We start from the raw sequence: 19,348 nt of genomic DNA on the forward strand, positions 1-19,348 counted from the left end.
TTAAAAAGTAGGTTTTTCTTCTGTCAAAAAAAAAAAATCACCAAAGTGACCAACGGGCACCTCTGCTGTTGCCAGCCCTGCTGATGTTTCCAATCTTTTTTTCTAATATGAAAGTCTGAAGCTTTGTGTTCAGACTCTGAACCAAAACCAATCAGGACAAATGAAGCAGGAGGTTCAATCAGAAATTCATGATCATGTAGCCAAGATATGAAAATAGAAACATTTCAGATGTTGGCACTTTTGAAGGTTTATATCTCTATTATATTAGAATACACATTCTCTATTGCTACAAATATGCAAACATCAGTGCTGAAAAATGAAGCTGAGGTGCCAAAGCTGCAGTTTCTCTAATGCAAAGTAGTCGAATTGTTTTGAAACTTGCTCTTTTTGAATTATTAAGCCTTAAAGTTAGGGGCGTGGCTACTTTGGTGGACAGGTGTGCTCGTGTAACCAGCGAATGATTGCTGGGCCTCACCTCTCCCATCATGAGCCACTGAACTGGAAGCCTCATTTGTGTTTGTGGTTTTGATGCCTTTTAATGAAATTAACAGACAAATAAAAAGGCCTGCTGTGAGGTGCAACCTGTCCATGAAATTTTTGCTCCAGTTCTGGTCACAGAAATTCAATAATTTTTTCAAATGTCTTAATCAGCAGTAATTAGGTATCTAAATCTGCTTGCTAACATTAGCTGCTAACTTGGCACCCCTCTTAATCTGGGTGTAAATGACCAACACGATGGCACTAAAGTCTAAAGTTCAGTCTGTGTCACTTCTCCGTGTCACACTGGGGATTTTCTGCATGTAAGAAATATTTTAACCACTACACCTTAAAGCCAGTCAGGGTTTTACCAGGACCTGGTTGGCTGTAATATGTTACTACCACCAGAAGATGGTGGTAATGTACCTTTAAACAGAAACAACATAAAACTGTCAGGTTACTCACTATCAGGTACTGGACCTATATGTGTGGTGCTTTACATGCAAATAATAACACTTAAAATACTCAGTACAGTAATCTGATGGCTATTCACATGTGACTATAATGCTGCAGACTGCAGCTGATGATGATCAGTGAAGATGAAGGATTGATGAAGTTAAAGTGAAGAAAATGAAAGCAGATGGGAAAACACGGAGTTACCAACCGCGTGTTATCAGTGCGTCCAATCACGTAGAAGCAGGGTTCCCCCTGTTTAGAGTTGGTCATACAGAGAGACAGGCTGGAGAGCTCCACTGAGGAGGAGGAGAAGGAGGAAAAACAAGAGGAAGGAGAGGAAAAGAGAGTCAAAGAAAGAGTTAAGTCAAACAGTGAGAGAGCCGAGGAAGCAGGTCAAAGGTCAGTGATGAGGGAGTACTTTACAAAAGCCTCTTCAAGAGAGTATTCATGAACATCTTCTTATTTCCATCTCAATATTTATATTTTTGAACTCTAATAGAGTAGCTTTGCATAACTCTCAATTCAAAATAATCCTTATTTATCTTATAGTGGGCTGGGCTATTCAAGCTGCCTGAAACAAACTTTTTAACTCCTCCCCTTTTATGAAACCTGATGGGAGGGGCTTCTGTAGCTGAGATGACCATATTAGGATGGGTATTCTATTTTTTGATGACATCATGCAGAGCCTAAAAAGAAAAAACGCTCTGAAGCTGAGCGCTGAGAGCAATCTGACGCTGAGCTTTTAGGGATTACACGGATTGCTTCCAAATTCACTGACCTTATTATTTTAAAGCTTTACTGTTTCTTCAAGCTATGAGAAGAGTTTCCAAGAAACTGTCTGTTTCCCCCTCCACCAAACTTTACACTTGCCACAGTGCAGTCAGACAAGTGCCGTTGCCCTGGCAACCACCAAACCCTGACTCATCCATCAGTAGGCCAGTAGGAAAAGCGTGACTCGTCACTCCAGAGAACATGTCTCCATGCGCTAGAGTCCAGTGGCAGCGTGCTTTACACCAATGCATCCAGCCCTTTGCATTGCACTCGATGATGTAAGCCTTGGATGCAGCTGCTCGACCCATTCCTGGAAGCTCTCTATGCACTGATCTTGAGCTAATCGGAAGGCCGCATGAAGTTTGAAGGTCTGTAGCGATTTGTTGGCAACCCTGCGGCTAGAGACACAAAAGCGATTTTCTGCACAAATTCCGACCTTATGAGGTCAGAAAATGCAAACTCTCCTGGAACATGTCAGTTTTCAGCTGCTGTGGGCAGGCTGTGAAAGTTAGAGCTTTCCCAGCTATTTCCTCAGTCTCTTGTCTTAACAGAGCAAGTGAGTCACTAAAGAGTCCAGGCAGTTTTCAGTGCTGCTGGTTTATCTGTGTATTTGTCAGCAGGATTATTATTAATCTTGCTGATTGTAAGCTGTAGATGGATAATGAGACAGAGTGCCCCTGGACACATGCCCAGAGTGACTCAGTGATCCTTCTATGCTTTGGGGTCAAACTTCACCGTGTGCCATTAAAAGATATAAAAGATTAAAGAATTCAGAGAGGATCAAGAAGAACTTAAGCAAGAGAAACTGAAGTCTTAGCAGAGAGAATGTCTCCCAGCTTTCTCTCAGCTGTGTCATGTGTAACAGAGCTGAAGTCCGTCCTGTGAAGTCTCACCGTAGTCGGGCACGTATCCGTTTCCCTTCTTGAGGACGAGGTGGATTCGATGTCCTCCTCTTCTGATCTGCTCAACGGCCTGACTGTGAGTCATTCCTGCTGTACTGTCTCCATTTATCTCCACCAGCTGGTCGGACACCTGCAACACACGGTGACACCTTGTTTACCATCAGGAGGAAAATGCATAAAGCATAAAACTGAGTATATGTTATTTCAGGCACCGACAAACATCCTCTGTCTGCAGGAGCATGTGCAATCATCAGAACTGAAAAAGTCTTTGTGCAGATTGTTGAGGAAGCTGACAGTATTGAAAACTAAATTCAGCTGCAAGACATCAGAGAGACAATTACAGATCAGATTATTATTATTATTTTCAGTCCATATTTCAGTCCAATATTTTACTTCTTAGATCTAAAGTGCTAAAGCTGCTTAAACTGTTTAGATATTTACTTTAATTCACTTTTAATTCAGCTCTGTGTTAAAAACATTCAACTTGCAGTTGACAGATGCTGGACAAACATGACACATTCAGGTGGTTTGAGTCATCAGGATTTGAACTGTTCAGAAAGGTTGGCTGTTTCGGCCTCTGGGGGGCGCTACATTTGCTGCAGAGCATTTTGTGAAGTTCTTTTTTTTTGTGGAACAACTAAAACGGAAGCAGAACGATGCGAGCAGCTGCGATGTTGAATGTTTGATGATCGGAGTCTCAGAGCTGCAGGCACAAAGTGAAGCTTTGAATATTTCAGAAGGTTTAATATCACAAAGAACGACGTGATGGAGATCCTGAGTGATGTTTGTCTGAGTGGAAACGTCTCCGCTGCATTTCCTGCTGTTTCACTGTGCCCAAAGTTCAGTTCATATAGGAAACACGTTTAGACCAGATCAAGCATCAATCACACCAACTCTGAGTCTCCATTTTTTCTCCACAAATCTGGCATCTCCTTGAACCAGCCAAGAATTGGACTCTACAGACTTCCGAGCTTCCCAGTGGGACTGGACTTCCATATATATCAGCAGCAGATCCTTTAAGTCCCCAGAAGTTTGTCAGACTTGTTCTCTAAACAAGTCTGAGGTAAGTCCTCACCCCTGCAGACTTGGACTGTCCCTACCTGACACCCAATGATGTTCACTTCCCCTGGAGGTCAGTGTTTTGGCTCAGCGGTGTCGTGTATTTTAACAGTACCAGATATGACAGATCACAGAGAGCGTTTCTGCAGACGAATCATCAGTAGATTTAATAGAGCATCTCTGAATCTCTGCACAGCACAAATGCAGTAACACTGGGGAGGCTTCTCTCCTGCAGCTCAGCAGGTAGAAGGTGTCATCTACTAATCGGACAGTTGACGGAAACTCTGAGAAAATCCTGGATCAGGCTCATGGTTTCACTGTCAGAGTTTATTCTACCAAGTCAGGAAAAGACTTCTCATCGCATTCGTTTCATGAGGATGCTGAAATATGTCCAAATGTTTTTAATGGATGCCTGTGATCGTCAACATTAATGTTTAAGGTGTACACATTTTATTTTCCTCTCATATAGATTCACCTGCATTAAAGTATTATTGAAGGGTTTTAATCAGTAGATTAGATTATTGTTAAAAGAAATAAGAAAAAAACCCCAATAAGACTTCCTGCACCTCTTTCACAATAAAAACAAGAATTCGGTCTCCTCAGTAAGACTTTTGTTGTGAAACAGCTGAACTAATGACTGACACCGTAGCCTGAACCTAAATCTAAAATGATGAACAGGATTTTGCATTTTGCACCTGTATGTGTATTTAAATAGTACGAGTACACGTGTACCTGTATCTTGTTGCTGCGCTGGGCTGGCCCCCCGTCCATCAGCCCGAGTACATACAGTCCCATGTTGTATTCACTGCCTCCCCTCAGAGAAAAACCGAAACCCGTAGGACCTCGCTCCAGGTCCACGCTGTAGAACTTTGACTCCTCCTGCTGGACACAGACAGACAATGCTGCTGATACTAAACAGTACTGCCTCTTTAATGACAGTCCCACAGTACAGCTGTCTTCCAGTGTAAACTTCAGAGAATTTAGAGGTAAATGTAGCACACAGCAGGAAGCGGTCTGCTTCAGACACTTTTGCACAGCTGGAAACACTTTCTGATTTAGGTGGTGCTTCCTGCACATCCTGTCCTCGGCAGGACGTGCAGGAAGTGGAACACCTACACCTGGTCATTTGTCCACTCACATGCACCACATGTCAAGACAAATTCAGGGCTGCAATTCATGTGTGAAGAAGGCTTAAGATGACAGTCACCGATCAAAGTAATACTACAACAAAACAAAAGTTAAACCGACCTTTGACCTCCCTCTGGGTCCTTTTATCATCCGACCATCTATGTCCAGATCTGCGGCTTCGGTCAGGGAAGAGGAATCTGGAAGAAGTGAAAAAGACAATGAGAAGGGAGATGAGATGACTTTATTTACCATCACAGTAGATTTAAAAATTAGGCAATCAAGACGTGAAAGATAAGTGTTATCTTTCAGTACAAAATCTGTTAATTTAAGCAGTTTAGGAAAAATATTTCATCATCCATCCACTTTCGTAACCGCTTATTCAATTCAGGATTGCAGGGGGGGCTGGAGCCTCAGCTGTCATAGAGGGAGAGGCAGAGATATTAAAGGCTGAAGCAATATTATTCTAAGGAAAATATTTTAGTGTCTGACTGGAGAGACACGGCTAGTGTAGCAGCCATACAAGTATAAGCTATAATACTGCTGCGGTGATGTCTTTGTGTCTAACTTTAGAGCTCTCTGTAAAGTATTTGATGTCCAAGGTGCAAGAAAATAATCAAAATATGAATCCTCCACTTTCACAGTGTTAGCAGTAATTAGAGTTCAGTTTCTTTATGCAGTGCCAATTCACAACACCGGTCCCCTCAAGGTGCTTTATATTGTAAGCTACAGACCCTATAATATTATAAAGAAACCCCATCACACAACCGTCTTTGAGCTAACATTTGGCGACAGTGGGAAGGAAAAACTCCCTTTTAACAGGAAGAAACCAGAACCAGCTGCACAGAAGCCCCGCCTGCTGCTCAGTTGCTTTGTTCACTTCAGGTAACCAATCAGAAGAAAGCTGGCTTAAAAGTGAAGCAAAGGAAGCTAAAAGGCTTATTTACAGTTACTGGCCTTACTGTAGGTATAAGTGTTTTTAGTGTATCTGTGTTTTTTCATACGGTGTCGAGGAGTGATGCTCAGTCTCAGTGTGTTCCCGGCTCTCCTCAGGATCTGGGCCAGGTCTCGGTGCTGTAGACCTGCGACCGGCCGACCCTCCACCGCCTCCAGCTGGTCTCCAGGCTGGATCTGCCCGCTGCGAGCCGCCGGGCTGCCACGACGCACCGTCACGAACCGGTGAGACATCAGCGATGGGGCTGGAGAAAGGAGAGAAAGAGGTCACATGGTCAGACATCACCTGGACAAATCATGATATTTTTGGTACAGACTGCTGAGTTGAAATGACAAATAAGAACACTGAAACTTCCCAAATATTTTTCCAAAAAGTACAATTAACGATTAGGACAGGATTTACTCAGAACTGTGAGACTTTAGCCGGCGCTGTGTATTCTCTCCTCGCTGCTGTGTAATAATACATGTGCTTCAGTTTTAATAATTGAGGCCTGTTCACTCTGCTTGGCTGAACTACCAGCTGGTGCAGCTAAATGAAGGAGCAGAAAGACCCACAGTCAAACCACATTAACACCATCTGCAGGGTGTTGGTATGACCTCTGGTGGTCACATGACTGTTGTCTATCAGCACAGAGTAGAAACAAAGAAACAAAGACTCGCACACAGCAGTGATCTGGTTTTCACTCCTGTATGACACCCAAAGGCGTCCTGTGAGGGCAGGATCGATGCCTAAACACCGTCACAGAAACGTGTTGGTGAGGTTGGACAGAGCAACGTTTGAGTATAATGTACACTTGCCTGTAATTGTAATTTTGTCCTCAAAACTAAGACTAATGGTGCACCTGATTAAAGTAGCCCTGCCCACCTGCCAAGACATATAAAGACTGGGACTCTGACAACTTTAGTTCCCATTTCTAGCATGAAGAGAAAGTGATGCAGGCAGTAGCAGTGTTAGTGGGGAGGAGGGGAACTGCCGGGAGGAGGAGGGAAACCACAGCACAGAACAACGTGCACTATTTCCAAACAGAAAACTGAATCAAACTGAAAACCTTTGACACAAATTTCCTAAAGAAAGTAATCTTTGAGTTGCTTTAACCTTTGTAAAGTTGCTGCACATGTGCAATCCACTCTGCAACCCACCTCCACCCCAGGCACTCCTGCTATGGCCTTTTCTGAATTAATCCATGTCGTGTTGTTACTGACGCCTGTTCTGAGTGCCGTGCTTCTGCGCTCCTTGCCTCTGGGGTTTTCACATATGTACATGGAAGGGCAGGATAGCGTGCTCTCCCTGCGTCATGCATTTCCATGTCAGCGCAGGAAGCCATAATCGAGCCATGCTACCAAATAGGGAAGGGAATTGATAAGAATATAGTGATTCTGATTCCATTATCAATATCATTTATCGACTTGATTCCTTATCGATTCTCATTGGGTTGAGCCACCACCAATGAGCAATAAAGAAATAATATTCATGCAAATTAATTGCATGCTGTAGTCAAATGTTTGTGCGTGTTATTTTACCTCTTTGTTATAATCAGTGTTGGAGTTGTTACTCAAAAAATCATTATTACGCATATTACACAGAACACTTTTCTTAAAAATGATGCAGTTATTTACTCCCGGGAAAAAGTTCTCATTACACTCGTTACTTTCATGTTACTCTGTAATATGGCTGAAGCACAATGTCTCATTATCACCATTTAACAATATAAACCTGAGGCTACAACCCCACACCAACACAAGTCCCTAATGAGGACACACACGTCTCTAAGATCTTTCTCTTTTCTCTTTATCTCGTCCTTTTGTGCAATAAAAATAAATGTCCACATCCACACTCCAGACTGTGTCACTATTTTCCTCCTCTGGCACGCGAACTGACATCAGCTGATTGTAGTGCAAGTGCAGGAACCAATAAGCGGGATCGATAGGCAGGCACACTAACAATTTCGAGGAACTGGACTACTGGGAACCGGTTTCCTACAATAGCCGGTTCTCCCATCCCTACTACCAAATATAAATTACTGCAGATAGAAATCATCTTGTTGCTTTGAAAGGCACAAATGACAATTTTCTGCAGCCATCCTAGGAAGCAGATCAGAAATTATTTTTTATTTTAAATTTGTCACAATGGAGGCACTCTGAGGTGCGCCTATCTGAGCACGTTCATTAATCACTGGTGGACTTTGCACCAATACTAAATCTTGTTTAGAACCAGTTAATCTCAGCTCGATCCTGCTCTGAACTCATTTTTTCCCCTTTTTAATCACTAAACTGAGGGAAAAACATTTGTAGGAGTTTGTTTTTGTAACAGCCAAGTTCACACACACACACGTCTTGTTTCTGTCACTTCAGGGGCCAATGTAGTGTTTAAAGTCATTTCTGGAGATTCACACTGGTCAGAAGTTAAGCTAACCTTAAACCAAAGATGTAGCATTAAATTATTTACCTGTTCAAGTCCCCATAATGTGGTATCACATACAGAATTATGCCTTTGTATTATTTCTATAACACGCATACCAAGTGCACATAAACTAAAGCTGAAGCTCAAAACCAAATCTAAAACCTTAAAAATCCTTTTAAATGTCTGTTTTAAAGTGAGGACAGTCCTCACAAAGACAGACACACACACACACACACACACACACCCCTACACACACACACACACACACACACACCCCTACACACACACACACACGTTGATCCAAGCCAGTGTTGAAATCTCTGGGAGGGAGGACCATGGGGGGAAATTCTCAGAAAGATTTTCTAGCTCAGAGACACTAATCATTGAATCGCTGAGAACAAAGAAAATGGAAGACAAATGAAAAAGAAAAAAACGCTTCCGGTTGAACAGACTGCGTGGTCACATGACCAGCAAATACACAAACCGATGACCCTGAAACCACCACCACCGAGTCCCAACCCCTGACTGTGTGCAGAGTTTCAGGTTGTAAAGTCTAGGAGATAAAACATGAAGTGACTGAAGGCCAGAGAGCTCACCTGATTACAGTAACCTGCTCACATGACCCAGTTTAACAAAGACAGCAGCTGTTAGTGGTATGTAGAACAAAAACACTGCATATTGACTGACTTATGATGCACAAAACAGCCATAAAAATGGCAAAAAAAAAATGGACGCAACCACTTGTAAAATGAGCAAGTGACATAAAATGACTAAAAGGAGATTAAAAAATGATAACGGCGACAATAAGAGATGACCAAAAAGCAACAGTCATAGAGAAATAACATACAGTTATAAAAAGGTACAAAAATGAGCCAAAGGGTTCCTATGTAGAGTATAAATTTATAAAGTTGAAAAATTATGAGCTGAAATGAACTTTTTATACACATAATATTTCTAAATGACCTGTTGGCTGGTTCAGTGCACACTATGAATGGACAGGATATAATCTCATATAAAAAATATATATTGAAAATATTAAAAATGCAGCTGGCTTTTATCACTGACTCTGGCGGATTAACGTACTACTTCAAATGAAGCTGAAAGTTAATTAAACAGAGGCTGCCCCGACGTGAGAAAACCTGCATGAGAATTTTTCGTGCTGTTCAGGAACAGCTGCCGTCGACCTGCAGCTCAGACACACAGCCTGAACAAATAAACTGACCTGCACTCGCAGGACTGCGATGTAAACAGGATTCGCAGAGAATGGACTGAAGCAGGAAAAAAATCCCACCTGCACCTTTAAAGTCACTTTAAGAAGCTTTAAAATATCAAAGAGGCAAAAGAGTGTGTATTTAACGCTGTTTAAACACACGGTGTAGGAGGGTGAATGCGAGCGTGTGAGCTGATAAGAAAGTGCTGAGATCACTGTGTTCAGTCGGTGGAGGAGGCAACGCGAGGCTACAGAGAGAGAAATATGCTTCAGTGAAGCAGAGGAGGAGAAGTGTGATAATATCCAGGCTGACAGCTGCAGGCAGAGAGCGATGAGAAAAACCCAAAACTGATAAACAGTCACTACAAATCTTTGTGTCTTTTGTATTTCTGTGCACAGATCTGTCTCCCTGCCTTTGCCTTCATGCATATCCAGTTGCTTCTTACAGGACGATAGCAGCTTGGTCTCACAGGTACTATGAGACCATAGTTTCTATACACAGTCTCACATTTTCAGAGGACAAAGCAGTTTCATGGTCAGGCCCGCTTCTTTGTTACTTGATTACAAATGAAGCAGACATCAGAAGTTTACTCAAAGTGCTGAATTTGTATTATAGAGCTTTTCACTGTAAAGAAGAGAGAGAGCAAGAACTTTACAAGTGGTAAAAAATCAACAGTCTGGTAAAATCAATGAATGGACTGGCCTGAAGTGCATGATCACAGAATTCTTTCCATTGTTCAGAAAAACAATTTTACAACATCTAACCATGTCAAGAACACTCTCGGGGCGTGTCATTGTCACTGGTGGAACTGGGTCACTGGTGTTCATTAATCATGTGACTGCTGATAGAAGCAGCAGGATGAATTATGAAGTGTACATGGTTATACTCTCTGCTCAGATTAGGACAGATCCTTCAATGACCCAATAACAGCAGCTGCAGACAGTAAAAGCAACCCAAGAGTTTCTCAAGGTGAAGAAATGGAACTAACAGTCAGTCAGCTGATCTCAACGCAACAGGGCAGCTTTTCAGTTATTAAATAGAAAACAGAAGGCAGAGAGACCCACAAGCAGCAACTGAAGGTGACGGCAGTAAAAACCTGTAAAAATGCAGCATTTGGTCTTGTTTTCATTCAAGTGTTAAAAACATTCAAAATCATTTTAACTTGTTTACCTTTAAGCCTCTAAAAATTTGGGGATGTGCATAAAAATATCCAAATACTCCAAAAAAGTTCATGCAAAGGTTTTTGTAAAACCCTTGAAATAAAGCTGAAACTCACACGTCTGCACTCACATCTTAATTGTCTGATGTAAAACCAACTGTGGTGGTTTACAGATACAGAAACTGTGTCCTCTACAAATCATAGCCCCCCATCCCAGAGGATAAAGTCCTGTGTGTCTCCTAATGACAGTGCCCCGTGTTCCCTCTTGGTCCATTGAACAATGTATTTTTTAGGCTCTGGTAAAGTTTTGCAGTAAAAACAAAGTAGAGACTAAGTAAAGACCAACCTCCTTTTCAGCTTGACACATCATGTCAACAGTTTCACACAAATCCCTTGTTTTCGATGTAGGGCGGGGGTAAGGTGTGGGACCGAAACTACAAGTTAAAGAACTTAAATTATTGAAGAAACTATAAAAAACTTTAAAAATTGTGCCAAAAATCCATAAATCAAACTTCTATTCAGCCGTTTTTTCTGCTCAAACTTACAACTATTTCATATGTCCTAATATGTACTTCTGGACATTTCCTTCTCCTTCCATGTGAGGCCTCTCTGGGTCTGACTCGATGAATCATGTATGAGAACATCTGCTAGAACAGTTTCTCCAACCACAGCTCTGACTCCAGATGTGCTGCACAAAGAAAACCAATAAAATATTAACCTGTTGAGGAAAAATTCAGCTTGACATCTCCTCAAAGTAACTAAACATTCATGATTTTCACCACAGCACCACGACCAGCACCACGATCCAGACTCTTTGGTCAGGCGGCTCATCGTGTTTTTGTTTATTTACTGTCCTTGTGGTAAACTCTGATGCAGTTTTCTGTGTATGGCTCAGAAAAGATGCTGTTTGGTTGTTTGGGGTTTGAAAATAATACCTAAAATGATTTACTGATGTTGTTATGCTGCCAAAAGACCCTCCTGTGCCTGCACACAGAATAAATCCTCATCATAAGACCTTTTCCACATTCCTCAAACATCACACATACCTCCTGTCTGCCAGCATGAACCCAGGTGCTTTTTCTGCTGGTGCAGAGTCGCAAACAAGTCCGCTCTGCCTTCTTTCTAAAAGGCTAGAGGCCCGCAATAGGGCCATGTTAACATATCAACATCAACACATAATAGCTAGCTTCATGACATTCATCACATTTTCCCTGCCATTTGATGTTTTGTTATCACCAGCTGGCATTTTATAAATGGAAAAAAAAAGAAAAAAACTCAGTTTTCTACACACTGCTGCTTTAAATTACTTATAAAGTCTTATTTGGTATTGATAATCCTGCACCCCTGACGTAAGTGGCTCCTGATTCTAGACCTGCTACACTGGAACTTTTTCCCCCGGATAAGAGACGCTGCTCTGACTGTTGAAACATGAATAATTGTATTTCAGATTAGGCTCTGGCTCTAAACCAGGCTTAGGTCTGCTAGAGTGAAAAACAACCCCAGGAGACACAGTTACATGCCTTTAGATGTTGGGGAAGCACACAAAGAGCTCTTGGAAAAAACAAAAACCTAAATTCATTTTGTATCTGCTGAGTTTTCTATATTCAATATGTTCCACAATTTCAGATCCATCTATATCTACATTTCACATCTCTATCAGGGGTGGTTATAGCTCACGAGGTAGAACAGGTAATCCACTAATTGGAAGGTTGGTGGTTAAATCCCGGGGTGATCCAGGGACTCAGATGTGTTCATTGTGTAAATGTTCGATAGTGCTTCTATAAATGGGTGAATGATGCACGTTGTATAAAGCACTTAGACTGCTTCAGTAGAAAAGCGTTATTTAAGAATCAGTCCTCACAATATTGCAGTTTGAAGTCTCAAAACATAAAATATAGTACGGAAAATTTCCTAAGGCGTTCCCGAGCCAGCTGAGAGATGTAATTTCTTCAGCATGTCCTCCATCTACCCCGGAGTCTCCTCCCAGTAGGACATGCCAGAATATCCTCACCTACGAGGCACCCAGAAGGTGTTGTAGTCTGATGCTGGAATCGCTTTATGTGCGCCACAACCAATTATTGGTTTTTTGTCAGCATTATCATTGCCCTGCTTACTGATTTAGTCCCACCTCTGACTGGCTTCAGAAGGCTCACCTGCACATATATAAAGCCAGCCTACAGGTCCAGCCCTAAAGAGCAACATGGGCCCCCCCATCTGCAGGAGGGGCTGTCGGAGCATCCCCAAAGTCAGGTAGTTACCACATGAACAGCAGGAGCACCTATTATTACACTTTATTCCAATCATATTGAATCCAATAACTTTGATTGATAAACCTTCAACTTTGGCTAAAGTCATGCCTCTCCCACTAGTCGCCATGGGTCATCAGCCTGAACCATGAAGTGGCAAATTATAATCTGTACTTTTACACACATCAGTTCACACAGTTTCAGTAAACTCAGCCTCACACAGAGTCCTGAGGTTCAACACGGCGATCAGAGTGTTTTTCACTTTTGCTGTCTGATTGATTTGCTGTAACTCAAATATGTTTGTCATCATTTTTTTATGACAGATTATAGCAGTGTCATAGCAGAATGTTTGCAGTGATTTTATTGATGCTTCCCATTTATATACAGACTATAGCCTCTGTAATTTAATATAAATACTCAAATATGACCACATGTAACCAAGTAATAACAGCACATGTCACTGCAGCACGACATAACTGAATTTTATGTGTTTAGAAAATCAGAGTTATGCTAATAAACAGATTTTGTCAGCAGCGCAATAAGCAGATGATGTCTGAGTATTAATATTTGGAGTTTTATGCTGTGGGACTTTTACGGGTGAATGGTTAAATACATGAGGACGTTTCTCATTGTGAGGATGTTGAGTCTGTAGCCCACCTTGGGAGAGAGCTTCAGAAGACTGCTAGAGCACAGGTGAGAGTTCAGGTTCAGGGTAAGAAGCACGTTAATGCATCATGTACAGGAAGTCCTCACAAGTGCTGAAAGACAAATGTGTGTGTCTGTCCAATTTCATAGTCCAATAAGCCTGAAGTCACCTGCGCTCCAGTTTGTCAAACACACACAGCCCAGCTCATAATTCTGCTGAATTATGGATTAAAGCTGCTATTAATAGAAAGTTTAACATCTCCTATTCCGAATGCTAAAGCACGAACAGACGCATTCACACTCGACACACGACTGCCTCGGGAGCACAGGCTAACGTTTTTTCAGAAATCCTTTGAGTCACGGCATTCCCCTGGGAATCATGCGGAATGGGAGTGAGCTTTGCTGTTCATAGTGTGACTGGAATGGGACAGGAAAGAAGTCAGCATGCAGGAGTTGGCTGAGCTGTATAACAACGGGTCAGTTTTTAAATAAGGACACATAATGCTCATCACTATGTATTATTTTTGGTCCTTTTGGCTATTTGGTGGTTGTTTCCAGCCAAAGATGTATCTGGCCACAGTGATGTCACCCATTGGTTAACCCTGTAAAACCCAACCCATGAAGAAATAGCCAGAAAATTCAGATTTTTTGGAACTGGGATGTTTATTAACCCTTATAATAAAATTCACTTTTTTTTTTTTTGCTATATCATGTTTATGATTTGACATTTGATACATTGGCCGTTTTTGGCAAGTTTTATTAGCAAAAATGTTAATTTTAGACAAAAAAAAAAGAGTTTTGTCGATAACATTTTGAAATTATGGCAAGTATTGATCATGTTGATGCGATAGAGGTCTCAGAAACTCATCTATCAAATATGATACAAAGGGCATTATTGGGTTAATGAGGCCCTCTTGCTGCCGACCATCTTTGGATGCTGAAGCCAAACAAGGGGTCACATGTGACTGAAAAACCCAGGGATGCTGCACGCTCATGGTGAAAATGTATTCATTTGTCCCTTTGACTTTAAATGGAATTATAATTTACAACTCAATGTTGTTTTCTTTTCAGTAAGGCTTGAAATTAGCAACTGAGACCAGAAATTCATTAAGAAAATGTAAACACTTTTCTAAACCTCTGTACAACATGACTTCTTTTTGATGTCAGAATGACCCTTTGCTGAAAGAACACAGGTTTAAGGCTCCTCCTCCTCATTGACTTCTACCTTTTCAATAGGCTACGTCTATGTTTCATATACAGTCTATTGCTGTAGCCAACTGATGATTCATGTCACCAGTCCAGCCTATAAAACGTCCAAACTTTTAAATTCAATAAATAGAGTCTTGATTCTGAAGCGTGGTTGTGGAAAGGCAGTGTTTCAGCTGAGAGTATAACACTGCAGAGCCTTCAGGCAAGCCTGAATCTTTAAACAAACTGTGAGAGCTAAAACAGCATCGTGTGTAAAGCAAGTGAAATGGTTATCAGATTAGAGAGAAGAGGCCACTGTAAGAAATTTACCAATCAAATTAAGTCACTGACTGTTTAGTTTTTACCACAAAACATATTCAAGACCTTCAGACTGACTTTGTCAGGAACCTTCCTGTTCTTTCACCATATCATAAAGAGCCAGGATATTATAAATAATCTTTTATTTAAGTAATATTCATAATTAAAAACACAGAGATGGAAAATGAGAGGAATAGTTGAACTGTAAGGATTAATAAAGGCTACATATATATTCTCATGTTTATTTTGGGACTCCTTTAACAGTGAATCACAGCTGGAAATAGACAGCACATCTGGACACAAACAGACCGGCAGATGAAGCTAAGCTCTGAGTGAATTTCAAAGGGTTATGTCATGAAGATTTAATATTACATAACTTACACACAGGCGCACACATTGTTTTAATATTGTCAGAAAACAGCAAAGGTAACAAAAATTAAAGAAATATTTAATTAAAAATTGAAATTTGCTAACAAGGTCATTCTTCAGCCCTGTGCATGTTTGCATTACTGATGATGTGGGAACATAAATCTGTTTAGACCGTCGTAGTGAAGGGACTCAACTTTCTTGTGGGAATACAAAACAAGTCCTGATAATGTGAATCCTAAGGGAAAGACTCGAATCGTGTTTTAGTTAAGGTGAAATAATTTTCTTTATTCTCTATATATCTGTAAAAAAAACAGTGTCCCTGATATTTAGGATAATACATATGGAGAAAAAAAACAGTTAGCTGAAACATAATGCCAGACAACTTTGCATTTCAAACTGACAAAGAGTTCTCATCAAGAAATCTAATGTGCATATTAAACTCATGCTGAATGCATCGAGTATTTGAGACATATATTTGTAATTTCTTCTCTGCTCGAGAGGCCACTTTTATCCAAAAACTTTTCATTTTTGACTCTGTCATACAGAACGCCATCCTTCCACACCAAATAGTCATTGAAGCCTCAAATGTGGATCACTCCACTGCTGGAAATAGTCCCCAACATATTGCTATTGTCACAATTTCCTTCTAAGTTTTAGTGAAAGTAGCAGTGAGCAGCTTATTAAAATAATCATCATTAATCAATTGTTAGTTGATTTTAAGTATATACTTTGACATTAGAAACAAATGGGAATCCAAGCTGTCATCGGAGGTTTAGCACACCTGGACAGGTCACCAGTCTATTGCATTGCTAACACAGAGTTTAGATTTACCAGTAAACCAAACCAGCATGTCAGTGGACTGTGGGAGGAAGCTGGAGCACCTGGAGAGACCCAACGAGGCACAGGCAGAACATGTGAACTCCACACTGAAAGGCCCCGGTCGGTCAGCAGGACCTTCTTGTGAGGCACCAGTGCTAACCACTGCTCCACTGCTCCACCCAAACCAGAAGCTCCACCGACAGTAACCAAACCTTTACCCTAAATGAATCACTTTTTTGGTGAAATACTCCTTTAATCTTGAACACCACTCTGTGTCAGTCATATGAAACCCTACAAACACTGACAGAGCTGACAGTCAGGGCAAACCAGCTGCTGCTGAACTGCAGGCGTGCTGACCTGTACACAACCACATCATACAGTCTGAGCCACAGTGAGGACCAGACACCTCACAAAGGTCTAAACTCAAACTGGTCCACACAAGGATAGCTTTACAAGCACACACACACACACACATACACACACACACACACACACACACACACACACACACACACACTCACACTCACACACAATAACTGCACATAGTTTCAATGAGGTGAAACTATTTCAGACATTCTTGAGATTGAGGAGACAAGGAGACAGGAATAAAAGGGAGAAGGATTTAGATTAAAGAGGGAGCAGGGGAGGAAATAGATTCATAGTAGCTGGAGATAAACATGTTACCAGCACTGACTACATACGTAGGTTCGAGTGTTTCTTCCAGACGCTGCAGTAAGTGTGAAAGCCTGTTATTTTGTCCCGTACACTGTGGACTCTGATGCCACTGACACCCAGAAACAGAAACGGTTATTGTTGCCACTGCAATTGTATTTTCACAAAACTTCACTTTCCCTTTTGTGTGGTGGGCAAACATGAATCAGTGGACTCCTTAGTATCTAATCTGATATTAATTTTTAGGATCAACTGGGATCTGCCAATCCTCTCTCTTTGACAACCCTAATAAAGATCGCACAGTGATAACAACAATGGTAAATAAGCAAATTACTCGACTAGCTTAAGGACGTGGTCGTGACAAAATGTTAAGATGCTGGAACAAGTATTAGTAACTTTGGAAAAGCACTGATTTAGTTTCTTGACAAGACCTCAGATTTACAAATGTTGTCTTTTTCTTATTTTGAGACACTTTTACGCATCATTGTTGTTTTACTTGTTGTAATTTGTTCTTTTTTTTAAGTCTATTTAGATGAAAACTGAAGTCAAAACATTAAGTTTAGTCTGTGTTCCATTAGCTTTCCTTGATTTTATCCTTTGTCATTATTCTTTATCTATTACATGACTCATCTCCCATCCATAATATAAGAACCCAATCTCTATATTGCACATCAGAGATCCCCCACAGGAAGCTTTGAAGAATCTCACATTAGATGAGAATCATCAAACATAAAGAAGAAGCAGCATCTGGCTCTTTAGATGAGAAAGAAAACATTTAAGTTGCTTATTCATTTATTTTCCTAATAAGCTAGTGTTGGTTAGGGTTCAAATGTACTGCTTTATGTAGGTTTTTCCATTATTATGCAAACCCAGGACAAAACTCATTTAAGATAACAGTGTTGAAAGGCAACAACTTCTAGTTTCTGAAATGATTCTTCTTATGCAACCTCACCCCAACAATAAATGGTTCACAGGCGATCTGGTTAGAGCCTGTAATCAGATGAGAAAACCCTCTTAAAAAATCTTTACTAGGGAACAAACCACAAGAGGAGCAGGCTGTGAAAACTTGTTCCACAGCAGTGCACGTACAAATTCAGGAGTACCTTTGACCCACACACAGCAGGACTCTAAAATCAATACGGCTCAGGCACAGACACGATGATGGACAGACCTCCCAGAAACCAAGTCAGCTTTGAATTTAGAAGAAAGCTTAAAAATCCAAACTAAAACTTACATTTGGAGTCCTTGACAGTTTTCAGAGCTGACTGCAGTCGCTCCAACATGATGGATAATTCAGACCTGAACCGAGCCGAGACCTCAACAATGCACTGTCCTTGTTTCTGTCCTCACTGTTTGTCCTTCTGTCTCTCTGTGCTGTCTGCGTGAAGCAGGTTGCGGCTCTAAAAGCAGGAACGCTGGACTGAGTGAGCTGAGCTGCAGTGAGTGATAGAGGGACAGTCAGAAGGGGTGGGGCTTATGCAGAGCAGATAGCGGTGGGAGGGAAATTACTCATGTGGAGGGGGAGGAATGCTAACAGTGGAGATGATTGTTATATTTCCAAAGGAGGAGGTGCAGTGGAGTGCTGTTTATCATTGTCGCTCAGTTCTCTGTTCCTTCCAGCTGAATGGCGATCAGAGAAGCTCAGGTGCAGCTGAAATCAACCAGAGAGTCGCCACAAACCCAGCTGTGGAAAATCCCTCAGTGCTTTTGCACAGCTACTGTACTGTGTCCAGCTGCTTTTTGTGTCAGCTCCACCACAGTTTCAGGAGGAGGGAATCTTGGACTGCATTTATGTATTACTGTGCTGCTTTTATTTGAAAGCTTTAACTCCTCCCTGTACACCCACGGCTTGTTTACATGTGAAACGAGTTGCTTATTAACCCAAACTAAACTGTGTAATATGCTAATCTAGTGCCCAGGGTTATAGTTACTTATAAGCTAAGTGGTCTTGTTTTGTAATTATTACAAGTAACTTTTATTTTATTGCAGCTGAGTGCCTTAAAATCACAGCAGACATGTATAAATATCAGTAAGGTAACTCACTGGCCTGAGGCTGACGAAGCCATTTTTCTGAGCTTCTATTGTAGCCAGAATGTACAGATGGAACATAATGGATATCCGGTTCAAAACTTCCTGTTTCTCCTCTGGTCCTTTTTAACAAATACAGATAAATTTTATCTGCACGCACCACAGCTTGTTCAAACAGAAACCAAAAATGTACCAGTATAAAAAGTCTTGCCCTTCCCTCCAAAATCAGATGTTTGTTTATTGAACGTTTATTTGAATATGAACTTGAACTCTGGATCGCTGGTGAACAGTAGGCTCGAAAAACAATTTTCAAGTTTCCATAATTTATTTTTTATTTTTTTGTCATCCTATATCTTCAGAGAGATTGAAGGATTTCAATAGGTTTTATTTTTAACCCATTTCAAGTGTCAGTGGGTAACATTTCCACCTCTGTGATCCAGCCCACTGAATTCCTTTACTTTTAAATTACCCACTTCCCCTCGGGCTAAGTAGAGAGGTTGTGTTTCTTACTTATCCATCACATATATTACCAAATAAAAGTCCCTTTC

At 41.1% G+C, this 19,348-nt stretch overlaps 1 protein-coding gene across 5 annotated transcripts in view; it reads right to left on the reverse strand.

Moving 5' to 3' along the window:
• Positions 1 to 19,348, reverse strand: part of magixa (MAGI family member, X-linked a) — a 61,199-nt gene that overhangs the window by 5,193 nt on the left and 36,658 nt on the right. For 3 of the 5 annotated variants that reach the window (XM_063464141.1, XM_063464138.1, XM_063464139.1), the window contains 4 exons: positions 5,795 to 5,989; positions 4,914 to 4,990; positions 4,398 to 4,547; positions 2,598 to 2,736 (listed from right to left, as the gene is read on the reverse strand). In XM_063464141.1, the coding sequence (XP_063320211.1) occupies positions 2,598 to 2,736; positions 4,398 to 4,547; positions 4,914 to 4,990; positions 5,795 to 5,989 (561 nt within the window). Of the gene's footprint in view, positions 1 to 1,141; positions 1,230 to 2,597; positions 2,737 to 4,397; positions 4,548 to 4,913; positions 4,991 to 5,794; positions 5,990 to 19,348 lie in introns of all 5 variants that reach the window. The other 2 variants (XM_063464142.1, XM_063464140.1) reach the window with 2 other exon arrangements.

The sequence above is a fragment of the Pelmatolapia mariae genome, linkage group LG20 (genome assembly GCF_036321145.2).
Source record: "Pelmatolapia mariae isolate MD_Pm_ZW linkage group LG20, Pm_UMD_F_2, whole genome shotgun sequence".
NCBI lineage: Eukaryota > Metazoa > Chordata > Actinopteri > Cichliformes > Cichlidae > Pelmatolapia > Pelmatolapia mariae.